Source organism: Vicia villosa, linkage group LG4, assembly GCF_029867415.1.
Source record: "Vicia villosa cultivar HV-30 ecotype Madison, WI linkage group LG4, Vvil1.0, whole genome shotgun sequence".
NCBI lineage: Eukaryota > Viridiplantae > Streptophyta > Magnoliopsida > Fabales > Fabaceae > Vicia > Vicia villosa.
Genome location: NC_081183.1, coordinates 7449597 through 7469454, shown reverse-complemented (window position 1 = coordinate 7469454; position 19858 = coordinate 7449597). Strand labels below are relative to the sequence as shown.

The 19858-nt window shown below is 34.9% G+C and overlaps 2 protein-coding genes across 3 annotated transcripts; one reads left to right on the top strand and one right to left on the bottom strand.

Moving 5' to 3' along the window:
* Nucleotides 1-350: 350 nt before the first annotated feature.
* On the bottom strand, nucleotides 351-8073 carry LOC131594405 (uncharacterized). Of its 2 annotated transcripts, XM_058866524.1 has the most exons (10): nucleotides 7747-8073; nucleotides 7444-7518; nucleotides 6619-7094; nucleotides 5769-5968; nucleotides 5521-5670; nucleotides 4013-4327; nucleotides 2866-3015; nucleotides 2628-2777; nucleotides 2323-2529; nucleotides 351-2150 (listed from the first exon to the last, which is right to left on the bottom strand). In XM_058866524.1, the coding sequence occupies exons 1-10, from the start codon at nucleotides 7838-7840 to the stop codon at nucleotides 887-889; spliced, it is 3081 nt and encodes a 1026-aa protein (XP_058722507.1). In that variant the 5' UTR covers nucleotides 7841-8073; the 3' UTR covers nucleotides 351-886. The 2 variants fall into 2 exon arrangements, with proteins under 2 accessions (XP_058722507.1, XP_058722506.1); XM_058866523.1 differs by having other exon boundaries at nucleotides 7444-8073.
* Nucleotides 8074-15613: 7540 nt separating this feature from the next.
* LOC131594403 (F-box/kelch-repeat protein At3g06240-like) lies at nucleotides 15614-18223 on the top strand. Its single transcript, XM_058866522.1, has one exon. It carries the CDS (start codon nucleotides 15703-15705, stop codon nucleotides 16924-16926), a length of 1224 nt encoding a protein of 407 aa, XP_058722505.1. The 5' UTR covers nucleotides 15614-15702; the 3' UTR covers nucleotides 16927-18223.
* The last annotated feature ends 1635 nt before the right edge of the window (nucleotides 18224-19858 follow it).

The following is a 19858-nucleotide window of genomic DNA, read 5'->3' as shown; positions in this document are numbered from 1 at the left end:
GGTAGAGAGCCCGTTTGTTTTGGCTTTTTTAAAAATAATTTTTACAATGTTACATAATTTCGTATAAAAAAAATTTACAAAAAAACTTCTCATAAAAACTTAAAAAAAAAAAAAAATTAGTTTGAATAGTTATTCTTAAAATTTACACAAACTCAAACACAAACTCTATCATGGGCAAATTACTGCCAGTATCTGGCGTCTTAACCATATTTTAAAAATCATACAGAACCCTTCAAACCAACATTGTCATGGATTGTATTAAAATAAAAAGTTGTCTAAAGTTGAATTATTTTAACAGCCCAACCGTATTTTTATCGCAATATTCTAGTAATTTCTTTAAGTCTAGCCGGTTTGAAATCCAATTTGATTCTATTTGTCATGGTAAAATTTCCCATGCTTGCATGTAGTTGCATTAAGTTTGTTAGTGTTACTAATCAAAAACCTAACTAATTTCAAGCTTACAAAATTCTAGCCGTCCTACAGTATGTATACATATATTGGCTAGGCCGAAAATGTGCTCTATACAGGCCAAAAGCTCAGCAAAATTCCATTGGCATGCTTGTTATCTCGAAACTCACTGTGCCTTTAACTATGTCCTCGTCTAATTCAGATTCCTACCGTAGCAATATGCTGCAGTTGCAGTCACATGCAATCCAGGCCATGGTCCTTTATTTTTCTACTGCAGGCGATCTGGGTTAAATTCATGATCATGGCTATATCAGGTTTCACAGTTACCCACCACCTAGCTTCCCCTTATGATGTGGTTTGGCCATTCGACAATTTCCGAGCACGGGTTTTAATCAACTGTTGAGTATTTATACAGTACCTTGGAGTTGGAAAACAAACAGGTTACCAGCCCAGGTGAATTGGATCATCAGGGACAACTTCATTTCCGAATATTGTGCCGTCTTTGCCATTTCCTTGTCTTGTTTTGCAGGAAGGAAAGCAGCGGTTCATTTTCTTCCGCTTTCATGTTTGTGGGCTCAGCATCAGCCACACCACCATGCATGATAGTCTCCTCTTCAACCACATTGACGGTTGGGGATTCGGCATCAGCCACACCACAATGCAGAGCAGTATCTTCTTCGACAATATTGATGTTTGTGGGTTCAGCTTCAGCCACACCACCATGCAGAACAGTCTCTTCTTCGACAACATTGATGCTTGTGGGTTCAGCTTCAGCCACACCACCATGCAGAACGGTCTCTTCTTCGACAAGATTGACGTTTGTTGGTTCAGCTTCAACCACACCACCATGTAAAACACTCTCCTCTTCAACAACTCTTGACACCGATGGTTCACTGTCGTTAGAAATGATGGTTGGCTTGTTTCCATGGAGAAATGTAGATCCCTTTTTCATTTTGGAAGGAGAGCAAGTACAACGTTCTTCAGTAGCTTGACTCAATTTCTTTGTTTTCTTTCTAACATAGAACTTAAGAGGTATAGCATCGCCACCACCATTCAAATTGTGTGCACCCTCTGATTTTCTAGTTGCATTTGTACCTTCTGGTTTTCTAACTTGTCTGCTAGAATCATCTTCTGTTTGCATTGATAAATCTTTAGCTCCATCAATACCACGTGACATAGACAGTCTATCTTGCTCACCAGATGGGATTTGATTTTCAACCTGCTTAGATACAGTTTTTGTCCTAGAGGAAGTCAAACCCTGGCTAGCATTTTTGGTAGACTTAGATAGTTTCTTCTTTGATTTGTTGCGCAAAAAGCATGCAAGTGTTACGTTGTCTCCATCTTGACTTTCTGAACTCTCGATAGAGGTCTTGACCTCGTCGCTACATGCTATATTATCTACTTCCTTGGGCTGAGCCGTTTTAGGACCTCTTTTAGATCTCCTTTTCTTGGGAACATTGCCTGGTGCAGAGAATGGAACACCACCACCACCAGAAGTCTTGACCATGTCACTATATGCTGCTATATACTGTACTTCCTCCGGACAAATTCGAGCCTTCTTCAAATGTCTTTTGGGCTTCGCTTTCTTGGGAACTATATCCTCTACACCCTCGGGATAAAATGATTTCTTTTTTGCATGTCTTTTAGGCCTCTCTTTCTTGGGCTCTACACCTTGTGCTTCCCCGGTACAAAGTTCAGTCTCCTTTCCATTTTTTTTGGACCTCTCTTCCTTGCAAATGCCACTGTATCCAACGAACGGGAGTTAGAAACGAAGATATAAAGCAACTTTCAATTGGAAACACTAAATGGGCAGGCCAGCACAATTTACTGGAATAATTCTAACAAAGCTGGCATCAAATATAACATTTGTAAAGAATCAATGAGAAAATGAAAGGGAGTTTATAGAGAGGGTACCGCGACTTTCTCTTCCGCTTCCTTTGGAGTTTCTCAGCATCAACATCCGATGGTGGAACTAACATTTGTAAAGGAATGAAGTCATTGAGTGTAAGAGCTGGACGTTCTGATTCTCGATCGACAAAGTTCCTGGCAAGAAGAGACCTTTGCCTCTTTCTTGCTTCTTGCAGCAAAGGAACTTGTTCAGGACATATCACCTTCCATCTCCTGATCAATGAAACAAATATGTAAAAGTATACAAATATAAGAAAACTGAAATATTTTTAAAACATAGATTTTTATCAAAGTTACAGCTAGACACATACTTCCGACATTGAGAATCAGTGCGGGGAGGTACATCTTCAGCCACCTTAGACCAGCAATATCCATACTTGGTGATTGCAGCTTCTAATCTTAAATCCTCTTCCTCAGTCCATCCACCCCATTTCAAAGAAGGATCCAAACTATTAAGGTATCTGGCAAGAGAATGCTCAAGAAAATCAACAACAGCCTTAAACCATAAAAAATCAATGTTGCCAAAAGGTTCATAATAAAATCCATTACCTTTCTCTACACTGAGATTGAATCCTGCCAGGAACATATTTAGCTATTTGATTCCATTTCCTTCCAAACAGCGCAACTGCTATTGTAAGGCGTTCATCCTCCTCGGGTGTAAAGCTTCCTTTCCTCACAGGACAAATTGATTTTTTCCATCTACATTAATTATAATTTGTTGCATTAGTACACAAAATGCAGCAGCAAATAAACAAGTTCTCCTGTTCTCCAATATACTTAAAATCAATGCCAATTTCGGAAAGCAAGCATAGTTGGCCGTGTTTCAGTTTTTTAAATCAGTGACTAAGCTTAGTTAATTTCTAATTTAGTGTCATTTCATTATCAAGAATAGGCATATCATTCTCATTATTTTTCCATAAAGCAACCTTGCAAGAGAAATAAAGGAAGTATTTAGAGCTTAAGCCAAATGCAGTTTAAGATGCATTGTGGTAAACAAGGCGGAAATTAATGCTAGGCCTCATAGACTCGCTTCTAGAAGTACACAATAATTTATACATAAAGCAATTCTTTTAATAGTTGTAACCATATATTCCCAGTTAAAACCATAATGTAAATCAACAACTGATACAACAGGGTAGATTACTAGTGTGTTACTAAAAGAATGGCAAAAGCTTGAAGCTGAAGTTACAATGGCATAATACTTCTTTTCAAAATCTTCCATTCATAATACCTGCAAGCTATACTAAGCCGAGTTTCAAACTATACTGAGCTGACATCTAATTATTATTTGTTAGTCACTTATACCTGAAAGCCCACATGATATTCGCTTGAGAAAATATCAAAAATAGATGATTTTAAATCACAAACAGTTGTAAATGAAATACTTATGACTAGGTTTTAAACTAGTTAATAATATGTACTCCCTCCGTCCCAAATTATAAGAGAAATTTAATTTTTAGATTCATTGAATAATTAATGTATCTGATCTATATATAGACCAGATACATTAATTATTCAATGAATCTAAAAAGTGATTTTTTCTTATAATTTGGGACGGAGGGAGTACATCGTTAATTTAAGTGATAGGCTACCATTAAAAATTTTCTGATTTCAGATAATGGATATTATCAAAATGCAAAAAGAAAAAAAAGAATATATAAAGACAGGACAAAGTTACAACAAATAGTAAACCAACCTATTTGAGCATTGAGTTCCCGTCCGCCGTTCTAAAACAGAAGCCACAGACTGCCAATTAGACTCACCAAAATATGCAACAGCAGAACAAAGTTGAGTGTCTTCTTCCTCGGTCCATTCACTATTTATCATCGAAGAATTTAAGCTCCTTTGGTATCGTGCCAAGCATTGAAATGGAGTCCTGTTTGTGGCCAATGATGCAGCAATGTTAAACCAATTCCTGATGCCCGTCTCTTGAACAGTAATCAAAAGAGACCTATCCTCCTCACCAGTCCATGAGCCATGATTGATCAAAGGGTCTTCACAATTTAACCACCTATGGTTGCAAACGTAAGAAGAATTTGTCAAATAAAGTATGAGAATCCATCAATCCATTGATATATGTTATTCTATGGTCTACATTAGATTCAAGAAAGGGGTGTCACAGACATCTGTGATGACAATCATCACAGACACATTAAGCACCATCATTATAAAAATCATTTCACGTACAGTCCCACCTGCATGATCTATGTGGATCTTGAACTCTTTTTGAAAACCAAAAAAGGATAAACTGTCTGTGATGGTGATCGTCATAGATGTCTGCAATGCCCAGGAAGATATTCTTCATAGAAAGGCAGTAAACATAAACAATAGTCAAACAACTGTGTTTAATATACAAATAATATAACACTTATAATTAAGCATCTGAAAGCACGTCAATCGTGCATAATAAGAGACAAGTTGATCTTCCCTAAGGGAATGGTATGGGATTCATAGAACATTTTCAATACCCAACCCTAATTTACTGAACAGGTATGGAATATAGATATACACTATATCATCTTATGCAGGATCCTATTTCGATTCAATTTGAACCTTATCTAGTCATGATCTCCCCGACCCAAACAAGGAATGATAGAACCGATAAAATCAAGATATAGAAACTGTATATTATTGAATAAAATTGGTGAGCTCAAGGCTCTACAATGGTGAAAATAGAACAAGAAAATGTAAATCAGAGTTCTATGAACTCCTAATCCAGAGCTAAGCTCCTAAACAAGAGAGAATTCTCTCTAAAGTCCTAACTGTTTTCTAACAAACTTTCTGAATGCCTTCTTTAATCTTTTTCTTTCTCTTCTATAACAGAATATCCCCTGAAATGAAAGGAAATGTCCTAACTAACTCTTATTAGACTAAGGCCCACCAGACTCAGGGTCCTATCAAAAAGTAAACCGGTATACATGGTGTGACTAAATCACAGTAGTACTATCTTAATATTTTCTTTCACCAACTTCGAACTCTATGTTAGCATCTCTCATCTATTAAACATATAAAATATCATTACAAAATGTTCAAATCACAGTAACTAAATAACAGTCTATGTAGTTCTCATATTCCTAAGACGGGATATGATATGAAGCATGAGAATTGAGCAATAACAAAACAATCAAAGCACGAAGATTTATCATCAATAACCATCTTTACTTGCATAGAAAAACAGAAGTTCACCGATTAAGAAATGCATACCTTGATTCACATTCAGCACCAGTACGGCCAGTAATATGCATAGAAGCCAATGAATCCCATTTAACTTTAGGTAAAAATGCTCTAATCCTTGCTGGTGTGATTTCAAGATCTTTAAATGAATCAATTATGTCTCCCGGTGAGCACTCTGAACTGCCAAGTATAAGTTAAAAAATCAGCCCTCAATAATGGGAAGCATTGCAATGACAAATAGAACATTTAATAGTATGACAAAATAAATCTGATATTACCCCATTCTATCTACTGAAATTTGATACACTGTTTCTTGGAATTGTTGCTTAATTCCTATTGAAAGTTTCTCCCTTTCCTTATTTGACCACTTTTTTCGATCCAATGAAAGTGGAAATCTTTCCAATACCATCTTATAGTGAGCAACACGAGAATTCTCATCTGGGCCATAACACAATGCAGACACCTTCTTATTATTGTTCTGCCAAAAGAAAAAAAAAATTAAGGATTACCATCCAATACTTACATTGGCAATACCAAGAATGTCAAATGCTATCTATTCTTATTACTAAGTTATCACAATATTTGTACCAGTGTTGTCGATGGCGGAGAGCCAAAAATCCCGCCAAACCGGTTGCTTTGCGGCGCTGATATAGCGGATTATGGTGGGAAAACCCGCAATATCGGCCGTAATTACTATTGCGGCAAGCACAAAAACCGCCATGTATATCCATCATAGCTGCCATGGCGCAGCTATTTGATAATACTGCTTTGTACTAGTTCATTGGATTTTTATATTGGAAAAATTGTTGTAACAGATTCGAAACCCTCAAGCCCCAACAGACATAAACTCACATTATCAAAATAAGCAAAAACTGAATTTCATAAATCCAATCAAAAACTATAAAGAGAGATCTCTACATCTACTTTCCTATAAAGCCAATGACTGTATGGACATAATATAAGCATCTATTAAAACAGAAATTAACTATAGTTCTTATAATTTGCAAAATCATGTTCAAAAGGAAGGAAAATTGGGGTAATATTCAGTCATATACCATATTAAAAATATGAATAATGAGTAACGTCTCAGAAGAATTCACATAACCATAGAAGCATTACACAACCAACCTTTGACTTTTTTGTAGCAAGAGACTTCTTGGATGATATTAACTGCACACGCGGATCCTTTTTCAGTGATAGAGCAGTTCCCGTTCTTCTATTGCATGAAACCTGGAAATCCTTAAGGATTTTAACTTTTTCCCTTAGCTTGTTGTTTACTTCAATTTTTGCTTCAATTTCAATCAACTTACTTCTAAGAAATTGCTGGAGAGCTCTATTCTTCGAGAGGGCATCCACAAAAGCTTGAGCCGACGGAGGAAATCTTGATCTTTCATTCAATACTTGAGAAGCCAACCCAGCATCTTTTTCATAAGTCTCCTCATAACCACATGTATCAACCAGCAAATTGGTGTCATTATCAAGACATTGAGAATCAGGACACAATTCACCAGCATCTGAGCTATCAGAAATAGAGCTATTGACAACATCCTTCTCAGCAATTAAACTCGGGGTCTGATCCTCCTCAGCCCATGCTTCCCTTCCACCTTCAAAGGAACCAGATATTTGTCATTGCCTAGTTTTTTTTATTAAAGAGACTTACTATCTCAGAAGCAAGGACACCGGAAACACAACGCTAACATGTTGACACCAGGAATAATTTGAAAAATTAATAAATCAAACCTATCAAAAATATTATTTTTTTCTGATTATTTTTCAAAAAAAGGAACTTTTCTACATGCATAAACAGAAAACAGAAAACAGAAAACAAACAATGTTAAGCTCCTATCACCATACACAAGAACTAAAAAAAATTAAAACTTCAAAGATTACTTAACACACAAGCTGCATTTTTTTCCTTCAATACGCCATAACACTAACCAAAACAAAACCTACCTCTATCATAAGCGGAAAACCGTTTGAAGATGGCGCGAACTGTTTCCAAGTCATCTTCATCATCATCAGAAGCACCTGTCATCGGCGGCAGATGAGGAACAGAATCAATATCCTTACAGAGATTCTTAACTCTATTGAGACATTCACGGTCACTCTCTCCATCAGAGTCAGAGTCGGCAGTGGCAGTGAATGGGACAATAGCGTCGCCGGAAGCCAAAAGAGGATCTTTTTCATACGGAATTTCATCTCCAGAAGCCAAAAGAGGATCTTCTTGAGATGAAATTTCATCTATTTTGTACTTACAGGCTCGCGCGACGGCGGCCATGTCTTCTTTGAGACCGTCGTCGTCGCTGTCATCGTCGTCGGTGGGGATTAGGTCATCCGTGCGTGGTGTCATTGAATTGAAGAAATTAGGGTTTTGTTTTACAGAGAGAGTGTGTGTTGAAGTTGAAATTGATTTGAATTTGAATGTGGTGATGATTGTGGTGTGAAACGACGGAGATGGTTGATACGACGCCGTTTCTTTCTGCTTTATTCGGTTGTGCAGGTTCTATTGTGCCGACTTCCAATTATTTTCCCTATTGGACTGAATTGGGCCTCAAGTTAGGTTTTTTTCCGGAGGATTCTATGTCACCCTCTAAATTATATACGACATTTTTGTATTGATAAAAATGTCTTTATATTATATATTTAAAAAATATGACATCTTCCGTATTTTTGTATTGACAAAAATGTCTTTGATATTATATATTTAAAAAATAGTTACATTTGTTAAAAAAATCACTTTTCAAAATCAAGAAAAATTACAATTTTTGATATATTCTTAGAAATTTTTGGTACACTTGGAAGGTGATGGTTAGATGCGGGCAGGGGCGACGCCAACGCCCGACGACCTAGGGTAGTTGTCCCGACTCTTCCTTATCTCGCCTGAACTTCAAAATCTCATCGCATTAGTCTCTCTCTCTCTCTCACTCAAGAAATCAAAATATCAGAGTCAATTGTCTCTCTCACCCATGAACAATGATCCTATTTAGATGGTGAATGTAACACCCCATAATTTCAATTTATTAATTTAATTTGGATTTAAATTAAATAATTGGAATTTTAGTATTTTATTTGGATTTAATTGGAAAATGATGGAATAAGGGTTATTAGGCTTGTGGTGTGATGTTAGTAAAAGAAGGGTGCTAGTTGGTTAAGCCTTTTTACTAAGTTATATTCATTTTTATTTTATTTAGATAAAATAAGAAAAGGAACCATTTGGGGAGAAAAAGGAAGAACACGTGAAAAGGGCAAGAGAAGAGAAAGAGGCAAGAACGTGAAACCAGAAGGAGAGCATTCAAGGAATTCATCGAGGTAAGGGGGGACTCTTCCTTTTAGTATCTATTATGTGGTCTTAGGTAATAGGTAGATTGATGTATGGTTTGATTCAATTAGACATTGGGATTGTTAGGTTAGGGTGTTATAATTAGATTGAATTGATGATAATTGTGTGAACTATTTAGTTAATAATGAGTTTAAATGATGTTTTATGGTATATAATTGAATGTATGATGATTATATGCCTGTATGTGATGTCTGGAATCGTTTTTGGGTGAAAAGGATGTGAAATCGCAGGGTTTGTCGCAGACTTGGGGTTTGCTGAAATCGCAGGTCCGCTGAGCGGAGGTCCTAACGTAGTTCGGTTCTGTTGGACGTCGCTAGAGGTCCGCTAAGCAGAGGTTTGAAGGATTTCGCTTCTGCCTTGCGTCGCTGAGCGAACCTTGCTGTGTGTGAATTTTTCCAAACTTTAAAATGACATATCTTTTGATCCGTGTATCATTTCTTAGTGTCGTTTTGGGCGTTGTGCAAGTAATTAAACGTTTTATATGATGAATGATGAATATGGGCAGTAGCCGACTTTATTTCTTTAAAACTCGATTTAATTACTTGATGAGAATTGAACATTGTGTGCATATGAGATAGGTGTGACAATGTATTTGATGTGATGATTAATTGGTTGTGATTATTATTATGATTATGATGAATGCATGACTATTTGAATGATGTTGAAAACATGTACATACTTATTCGGTGAGGTGGTGTTGAGATGAATTGTTCATCGTGTTTCGGTGGTGTTTTTAAGTATGTTATGTGTGTTTCATTCATTCATATGCATTTGATGTTGGATCCCGGTGATGTTTGGATCGTTGATGGACATATTTCCCATTGTGCGGAAATTGTGTCGGTGGGCCGTATCTCGATGAGGCTTAAATCGATTAGGTGGATTGATTCCACGGTTTATTGGTACCACATGCATAGTGTCAGTTGTGTCATATGCATTTCGTCATAACATGATTGTGTGGATTTTTGTGTTATGTGTTATAATCTATAATTGTGTGAATCGACGAATGATAGACGTGAATCTGAATATGTATAATTGGGTGAACGGTATATTATGATGCTTGTTGTAACACCCCGTAATTTCATAAATTAATTTAATTAAGTTAAATTAATTATTTGGAAATTATTTGATTATTTAGTAATTAAAATTGGATTTTTGGAAGAATTATGAGAATTATTGTTATTGGGCCGTGACGTAGTTAGTAAAATGGGAGGTGCCAATGGAGAGGCCTTACTAACTAATTATCCTATTTTTTTATAAAATAGAGAAATTGTGAAAATAAGGAAAAAAGAGAAGCAAAAGAGGAAAAGAGAAGGAACGTGAAAGGGGAGAAGAGGAGGAAGAGAAGAATTCAAGGTTCTTGGCTAAGGTAAGGGGTGACTAATCCTTTTAGCCTATATTATCAGTTTAATGATGATGGGATTGATTATGTAGGTTTTGTATCTCAATTGATGTGTGTATTTGAGTAATTATATAATGCTGGTATTGAACTTGAAGAATTAGGACTTATAATGATTTTCTGGTGTGTAAAAGATGGGTTTTTGGGGGTTTGAAGGTATAATCCCGTAGCAGAAGAAAAATACAGATTTTGACACTTCTTCAGTGATGTAACCGGTTACATGGTTGAGGTAACCGGTTACCTATGTGAAAAATGATGAAAAACGCAACTTTCTGGGAATTTTTGGGTGATGTAACCGGTTACATGGTTGAGGTAACCGATTACATTGAAGAAAAATGGGGTATTTTCACTACTGGAACTGATGTAACCGGTTACATGAATGATGTAACCCGTTACATCGCTGTGTTGGCATTTTTTTCAAAACATTAAAAATTCATAACTATTGATCCGTAAGTCCGTTTTGGGTGCCGTTCGAAGCGTTACGAAGCTAACGAAATACTCTTTTTGATGAAAATAATTTGATTGGCACTAGATGATTTAATTATTATGTGGTTTTGAAAATGACATGTAATTGTATATGTGTATGTCATGGAATAATGTTATTTAAGAACAATATGTATTGGTGTTGTGTACTATGTGCTAATTGTGATACATGAAATTGATGAATGATAAATTCTATGCATTGTTGTGATTATTATGTGATAAATGCATATTGTACAATTGGTGGATAATTCAATATGTTGAATTATGGTGATGTGCGTAAATATCAGAATCGCATAGATAATTCTTAATTGCATATGTTTTTGGTAATTGTATGTATACATGAGGCTTAAGTTATCAAATATAGATGTTGTTTTTGGTGGTTGTTGAGGATGACATTGATTGTCTTGTATGCAATATGTCATTTGTAATTGATAAAGGCTATGTGATCGCTGTGGTGATAATATATTTATGTGTTAAATGTATGATGTTGTGGTGAATATCAAATGGTTGTGATATGAGTTTTCTTTGTGTGTTATGGATGAATGATTATGAATCTTTGGTGGATGTTGATGATATGCATGTTATGGTTGATGCATGTATTTCATAATCATGTTGTGGGCTGTATCCCTTATGGTGGTGGGACAGCGGTAGCTAATTCCCATTGTGTGGAATTAGTGAGAGAAGTAGCCGAATCTTTATGGTGGTGGATCGGTGAGATGGGTTTGTCCCATGTTTGGTACCACATGCATTAGTTGCATTGCATTAGGTTGTTGTGTAGGATTATAACATGAATGGAAGTTGTCCAATGTTATAATTCGTATGTGTTTGATATGAATGGTTGTGTGTTTGATTAACTGTTGTGTATCTGAAATACATGTGATGATTGGGTGAATAATCTGCTTATGATATTTTGTCGTTATGAACTTATAATATAGTTTAATTGTGATATGTCTCACCCTTACTGTTGACATTTTTCAGATTAAGGAGTAGTGGCTTGTGCTTGGTGAGGATAACTCGTAGAGTTACTTCGTTTAGTCGGTTGTGTCGGGTCATGCTCTGGTCTTGTAACACTGGGGGACGTTTATTTTAGTATTGTCTGGTGGATTAATTCTTATGCTAGAATGATGTTTTGTTGGTTTTAAATCGGTAAATTCTTGGTGTTGAATACCGTTGTTTTATGTTATTCAGTTTTGAATTATTTTCCGCTGTGTTAACATGATTACTGAATAATGTGTTTTGAAGTTCCTCATAAGGCATGACATGGCTTAATGTTTTAAATATTTTGAAGTTGTAATACCCTTTTTCATGTTTTACTCTGATTTTTGTTAAATTTTCTGCGGAGTTTAGAAGGGTGTTACACTTGTTGCTTATCAATTGCATAATATTTACTAATTGCGAATGAGACTCACCCTTACATGTTGTCTTTTTCAGATTGAGGAGTAGCGGCATTAGTGCTTGGTGAGGATGACTTGTAGAGTTCATCCATTTATGTTGGGTCGTGTCGGTCATGCTCTAGTCTTGTAACACTGGGGAACAAGAGTTTTAGAGTTTTACGAGATTACTCTATTTTATTTGATGATGAATTGTATTTCCATTTGGTCGTATTTGACGGTGTTTCTTATTCCGTTGTGATAAACATGATTGTGTTTTGGTGAACCGTTTCCTAATGAAGCATGACTTTGACCTTAGTTGATTTAATTATTTTAAATAATTGTGGCACCCTTGTGCATATGTTTTTACTCTGATATATTTACTTAAATTGCCGCGGAGTTTAGAAGGGTGTTACAGTGAATCATCGTGAATTCTCTTCTTCTTTTTCTTTCACTTTTAAGCTCTATTTTCGATGCGGAATCGTTGTTGTGATGTTATTCATTGTTATTGCAGGTTGTAGTTTATGAATCGGTAATAATTGTTGTTGAATTTATCGTTTCGTGATATGTACCCCAAGTGTTAGGTGAAATGTGTGAACCATGTTCTTTTGCATCTTTTTGTTGCAGGTCCGAGTTGTCTGTCATTTCCTCCCTTTAATGCTTCTATTCACCTTTCTCAGCAGTAAACAATAAGTTGATTTCACAATGTGAGAGTATTTTTATTTACTCTTGTAGAACCTCAAAGACTGTGAGGGATGCTGCTTTAAAGTTTTTAATGGAGATTTTGGATGAAAATCTAAATGAGAATGATAAATGGGAGGATGTCATAGATAAAAGAAACCATTGTATATGTTACAAAGCGAAATCCTGCAAACCTAAGGTTACTCACTTTATGCTTAAACTAGATTATAGATATTAATATTATCTTAACGATGTGTTTCAATGTAGTTTTAAATTCTTGGGAGTCTTTCGAGAGTGTGATCTTAAATTTGAATTTGGCAGGTTTTTATTTAGAATCTTCTATAAACAGGTGATAATAAAAATGGTTTTTGAAGATTATCTATAAACTTTATTGTTGTTTCTCCTTGGATGTTACGGAATGGTCCCCTAAGATATTGGAGTGTGACTGTGTTCAATGATATTTCGGTTAAGATGCTAAGAAATTTTTACATGGACAATGACTATAAAATTCAATGGGATAACACAATGGTTAATCACAATCAACTGCAGGTGGACGATTCTGATGGTTCTGAAGTTGGTCGTACGGTTAAAAAGTTCCCCTTTTTGAAGCCTAGAGAGTAAGTAGTAATTTGGAAGTTATGGGAGGGGAAGAATAAAACATTTTACTGTTATATAAAGGTATTAGTGCATATTGTCAGTGACCCATGTTTTCATGATTGCTTCCTCATATGGATGTTGTTGTGGCTTCATATCCTCGCCATCTTTCTCTTCACCTGCATTATCTATCTTGTCATTAAACAAGAATAATCTTTGTATGAATAAATGGTAAAAACTCTTTTATTCTCTTGCTTCGGATTTTGTGCAGGGAATATATTTTTAGTTCACTCTTCATATCACTTTGTGATAATATTTAGAATGGATGGAATGTTTAAAACGTTTGTGGAGCTTTTGTGGCATGGTTATGCTTATACTTATGCTTATACTTGTGCTAATGCTTATGCTTATGCTTATACATCTGCTGATGACTTGTTTAAAGTGTGAATTTACGGTATTTAAATTTTTGTCCAAACTTTATAATATTTTGGCTTCGCCACTAGATGCGGGATGAGCAGTCATAAATTATTGAAGGATTTGGAAGGTCATGACATATTGTGTCGTCTAAAAGATAATGAAAGAAAGTTTGTGAATTACATGGCGAAATATAATATGACTCCAAGGTACATAGTTGTTGCTTTGAAAGGTGCATTGATGGAAATGCAGATGTTGTTGAGCCTTATTCATAAAGAGAAATACATGTGTTGAACTAGAAATAGAGAAAACTCAAATGTTGCAGCTGATATCGTTTCGACACATCCCAATTTTGTGAAGTTGATGGATATGTTTGATTTGGTGTTGATTTTTTATTCCACATACAAGACAAACTGGTAATAATTGTTTAGTGAACATCTTGAATCTGTTGTAGTTGTTAAATATGTTTTATTAAGTGCATTTTCAGGTGCGAGTACCAAATATCGCTACTTGAGATTGTTGGTGTTACGTCAACGAAGTTGACGTTTTTGGTTGTCTTTGCATATTTGTAACATGAAAGGGAGGAGAATTTCACATGGGCACTGGAGAAGCTCAAAGAGTTATTCTTTTCGGAAAATTGCTATCAAAGATTGTGGTGATAGATCAAAAACTTGCTACCAAAGATTATGGTGACAGATCGAAAACTTGCATTCATGAATGTCATGAAATTTGTGTTTTCAAATGCAACACATCTGTTGTGTTCATTCCATGTTTCAGAAATCGTGAGCATAAAATGTATAGAGCACGTCAAATCAGAAAGACAATAACATGTCATGAATTTATGGAACAACATCGTGTATTCAAATACAGAAGTTGAATTGTCGAACACGTGAAGCACTTTGAGATTGTTTGTGTTGATATTCCTTTATTTGTTAAATATGTGAATGAAACATGGTTGACACCTTATAAATAAATGTTTGTTGCTGCTGGACTAATAGAGCCACTCATTTAGGGAACACAACAACAAACAGGTACACAGAACAAGACAGTTTCATGTTATTACATAACTAGTCATAATTTAACATATATTTCTATTTATGGTTTTTATGATGGAGTATGCTCATTTGAGACTAAAAAATATGTTGACTACAAGCCAGGGATATTTATGTCGAAGTTGGGATGTTGTGAACACCATGTTGAAGTTGCATCTCAGTTCAATCACATTGTCATTTCAAAAAAGTATTGTTAAGAGTTAGCATCACTATAACACTTCTTTCTATTTTAGGTTGCACGATTTTGTCTCAAGATATGGTATACAACTCATTGGAAAATAAATAGAAAGGGTGAAATTTGTTGGTTAGCCAAGAAATATGTGGTTGCTTCATCAGAACAATACATGAGTTATCTTTTGCGTGTCAACTTGTCACTTTTCAAATATTAGACAATCTTATTCCTTTAGACTTAATTATATTTTTATATTTAAAAAAACATGAAAACAACGTCGTTTTGTGTGGAAAAAAGAGCATATATTTGAACTGTCAATTTTATAAAATTGTCGATTCACCAATTTTTTCTAGTTTTGGCTGGTTTTTACAAATTCAATATCATACCCGATTCAGCATACAGACCATGACCATACCGAAGATCCTTTAATTTCCGATCCGCCCGGTCACCAGCCAGTTTAGTCTGATTTTTAAAATATTAAAGTCGGTGCAATAGAGACTAATGTAACTAGTCATTACAAATACAGCTCATCCATCTAGAAAGCTTAAAAAGGATTAGGGAAAATACAAAATTATTATTTTTTTAATTGAAAAATACAAAATTATTTGAATTATAAAATTCTATTACACTTTCTTTCACAGAAATTACAACAGTGAAACCATTTTCGTGACATTGGTTCCTTACTGCGAGTTTTGGAAGAATTTGAGAAGATGTCAAAATCGATTGCATCCAAAAAGGTTAGGTATCACATTCCCGATGATCTTACATTTTCCGTTTTATCGAAATTGCCTCTTAAATCTTTGAAACGATTCACCCGTGTACGCAAATCATGGTCACTGTTGTTTGAAAACCCTAATTTTATCAAAATCTACGGCAACAATTTCATGTCTAGAAATAATGAATATGAAGAAGGCTCGTCTTTCATCTTACAACAAACTCAAACTGATATTCCATATTTTCAAGAGTTATATTTGCTATCTGGTGAGAGGTTAGAGAATATGATGAAATTAGATTATCCACATCCATTTCAAGAGGAGGAGAAACAAGTTATTTATATTTTGGGTTCGGTTATTAACGGCGTTGTTTGTCTCTATCAAGGCCGAGGGCCTCGCGTTGTATTATGGAATCCAGCTACCCAAGAATCCAAGCTCCTTCCTTCCAGTCCTACCGAGTCACCGGTATATCAGGAGGAGGGATATTTTAACTATCATGGATTTGGTTATGACTATGTTACTCGTGACTACAAGGTCATTCGATATGTATCTTATCTATTCTGTCTAACTGATTCTCAGAATGACACAACTGACTTTCAGAATGACACGGGAGGTATGCTACCGAATGCCCCCGATGACACGTGGGAGGTATACAGTCTAAGAAACAACTCTTGGAAGAAACTTGATTTGAACATGTTTTCTGGTAGTCATAGTCACGTAGGTGCCTTTGTTTATTTGAAGGGAGCCTGTCATTGGTACGATGAAGGATGGTTTAGGGAAGGTGAATATAAAAATAAAGCATATTTGGTGTCATTTGACTTAAGCAATGAGATTTTTTGTACAACATCCATGCCCTCCGATATGAATGATAGTTCTGATGTTGTATTTTGGAGGAGATACTTGTTGGTATTAAACGACCACATTGCTTTTATATCTTATTATGTAGATACCACTACTTTCCACATATCAATTTTGGGTGAACTTGGTGTAAAAGAGTCTTGGACTAAAATCTTCGTTCTTGGGCCTTTACCTTGCATCGAGGAACCTATTGGAATGGGAGTAAATGGTGATTTATTCTTTAGAAGAAAAGATGACGAACTTGTCTGGTTTAATTTGAGTACACAGATGATCAAGGAGCTTGGTTTTAAAGGGAAACTCCTTTCTTGTCATATTGTCATTTACAAAGAAAGCCTTCTTCGCATTGGACAGATAAATGATTGATTATTTTTCTTTTATAATCTCAAAAACTTTACATAGAAATGGTCTCCAATTTTACATAGAAATGATTTGTATTTTGGAACTTGATAAGGTAACATGGCCTCAGCCAAGAAGGCTCTTGTTCATGGTTGAACAATCAACTTTTTTTTTATAACTTATGCTACTTGAAAGAAGTTGTAACACAGTCTCCAAACTTGTTATCAATTGCAATGATGGAATTAGTCATCCATGAATTTGTGAGGCAAAGCCCAACTACTCTTCCAGCAATAAAAATCTTGCATGTTTCTTGTATAGCTAGTTTCTGGTATTGCTGTTAGAGTTAGTAAGAGTGTTAGTTAGTAGTTAGCCTTTGTATTTTGGGAGATCTATATATGGATTCCTAGTTCCCCATGTCCTAAAAAAACAAAATGTTGTTAACAAACAGTGGCTATCCTTTATTAGTTTAGCCTAAAAGAAAATAATAAAATCATCAACTATATGTATTTGGAAGTTTTCTCCTTGAAGACCCAATGTGCTAAATGCACAAGATAAGTATGTATATTCAGCTATTAATAAAGTTAGTTACTTTTCACATTGATGTAGTCATATCATATGTGTAACCGTAGCTTCTTAATAAAGTCTTCCAACTAAAAAGAAATCAATAAAGTGAACTAGATGCTAAGTTCCACAATATGTAAATAGCTATGGCATTTCTCTTGTCAAATAAACAAAAAAACTGAAGTACAATCAAAAGGAAGTCATGCTTAAGAATGACATTTATATATCTGTCTCTCCCTCTGTGTCTCTATTGATTTTATTGTAGTTGACCCTGTGTTGAATGAGTCTAGTGTTATCTCTAGGTTGAGTCTTCTCGCTTATTTACTATTATTATTGTTTTCAGTCTAGTTAATTATGTTGAAGTTCTCATGAATTTTTCTTTCCAATGTTTTTTCATTTTAATAGTTTAGTGGAGAATTGTAAAATTGATTACATAATTTGCAAGTGAGTTATTGAACTATTCACTAGAATGAAGTCCATAAGCTTATCAAGTTTTAATGTTGTAGTGTCTACTTGTTCAAATTCAGTTGTTTGTTTGATTTATTTACACCGTAGACCTGTTTTAGATCTTTGTTGAAGAGAAAAGAGAAACTATAGGAATGTAATTATGTCAAGTTTACCCTTTCCACATGATTGAATACATTCCATTTGATTTGTTTTTAGTAGGTATGTTATGCTGAATTATACGTGTTTGTTTTCGGGTGTTTGTAGTATCTTTGGTCGATTCAATATATCCATTAATTAAAAAATATATTTGAAGTTCGTTTGTACTTGCTCTCTTGTTAGTTTATTACTTGCACAAATGAGATTCTCAAACCTCTCCCTCAAACTTTGGATCAATTTGTATGTGATTAAAGTACTTACAAGTGAGGTATTTGTATTCCTTGTTTGTATGTGATTAAAGTACTAACAAGTAAGATATCTGTATTCCGTGATTAAAGTACTAACATGAAGAGACGTGCTTTGACAAGGATGAGAAAAGATTGCTATGAAAGTATCGCAGGAGTTAAGTAGTGTGTTGGATGAGTCTGGTGTTAACTCCATGTTTTAGTCTTCTCTTCTTTTTTTACTGTTATTGTGGTTTTCTGTCTAAATATTATTAAGTTATCATGCATCTTTGTTTTTTTTTAACATTGTTTTCTCACTTTGATATTGGCAGGAGAATTGAAAAATGAGTTAGATGATATGTAGTTTAGTGTTTGAATTATACAGTTGAGTGAGGTTCAGAAACACATCAAATTTTACTACTGTGCTGGTACCTGCTTATTCAAATTAAGTTGTATGATTGAGTTCATTCTGTTTGAGTGTTGTTTGGTAGGCATTGTTTGCTGGAATTGTTCGTGTCTGGTTTTACAGAATAGCAGTTATCACAATGTAATTCAGATTAAGCTTTTGTAAGCTTTATCTCTATTTACCAACATGTCAATTTATTTTGTTAATCTGCATTTGATAGGAGGAGGTTGACCATTGTAGATTTTTTTCTTCCAATCACTCTACTCTTTCGTTTTATTCTTGTTAATCTACATGAGTATGCTCGTTCTATGCTTCAAACTCTTGATTATTGCATTCCAATCACTCTACTAGTTTGTTTTTATTTCAAATGCATTTGACATTTATGTTATGTTTTAGGCAAAGTTTTGCTTATTTTTTGTAGTTGGAGGTTAATCATTTGTATCCCAAAAACAAAATTAGGTTAAGCTTAGGGTTAGATTCAAGGTATTCAGATGAAGATAAGTAGGAAACATGATAACTTATGATTTGGATTTGATGGTTGTTTAAATTAGGTTAATCATTTATGATTTGGAAACAAAATTTTGGATGTGCCTGTTAACTATTGATAATGATAGTAGACTCGCTGAAATGAATGTATAGGGTTGATCTCTTGTGAACTATGTATTGTACTTGTATTGATAGTTAAAGTATGATACATTTATGTTAGAATTAAGAATTTGCTGTGAGATATCTAGAAGCTTATTTGTCACTAAAGTAATTTGTGCTACTATTCATTCTATAATAAATACAAGATATATATTGTAAGTTCTGTCATTTTTAAGTCAGTAGGGTTGTGCGTATATGTTTTGTTGTTCTATTCTCTTGTGACAAGTCATCGTGGAAATTATTCCTATGAGGTTAATGTTTTCATTCAAGATCTTTGTTGACTATATTTTCAAATGAGGAAATAGATGTGATTCCTTTTGATCATGATCCCATCGAAGAACAAAACTCCTGCTGCTCCGGTGCCAACAGTGGTGGTTGTTCAGAGAAGAGGAGACACTCGGGTGCATTGGTTTCTGATTCTGATTTTGTTCCCTGGTGCCATTGCTCTTGAAAGTGGAACTTTTTGTTCTATCGTTGTACCCTATGTGGTTCGTCAAACAAGAGCTAATCTATTTTAGGG

Coding starts and splice junctions, on each gene's coding strand:
- LOC131594405 (XM_058866523.1), bottom strand. CDS start 7,840: ATGACACCACGCACGGATGACCTAATCCCCACCGACGACGATGACAGC. Junction 5,969..6,618: donor TTGCTACAAAAAAGTCAAAG/GTTGGTTGTGTA, acceptor TTCTTTTGGCAG/AACAATAATAAGAAGGTGTC. Junction 2,778..2,865: donor CAATCTCAGTGTAGAGAAAG/GTAATGGATTTT, acceptor TTCTCTTGCCAG/ATACCTTAATAGTTTGGATC.
- LOC131594403 (XM_058866522.1), top strand. CDS start 15,703: ATGTCAAAATCGATTGCATCCAAAAAGGTTAGGTATCACATTCCCGAT.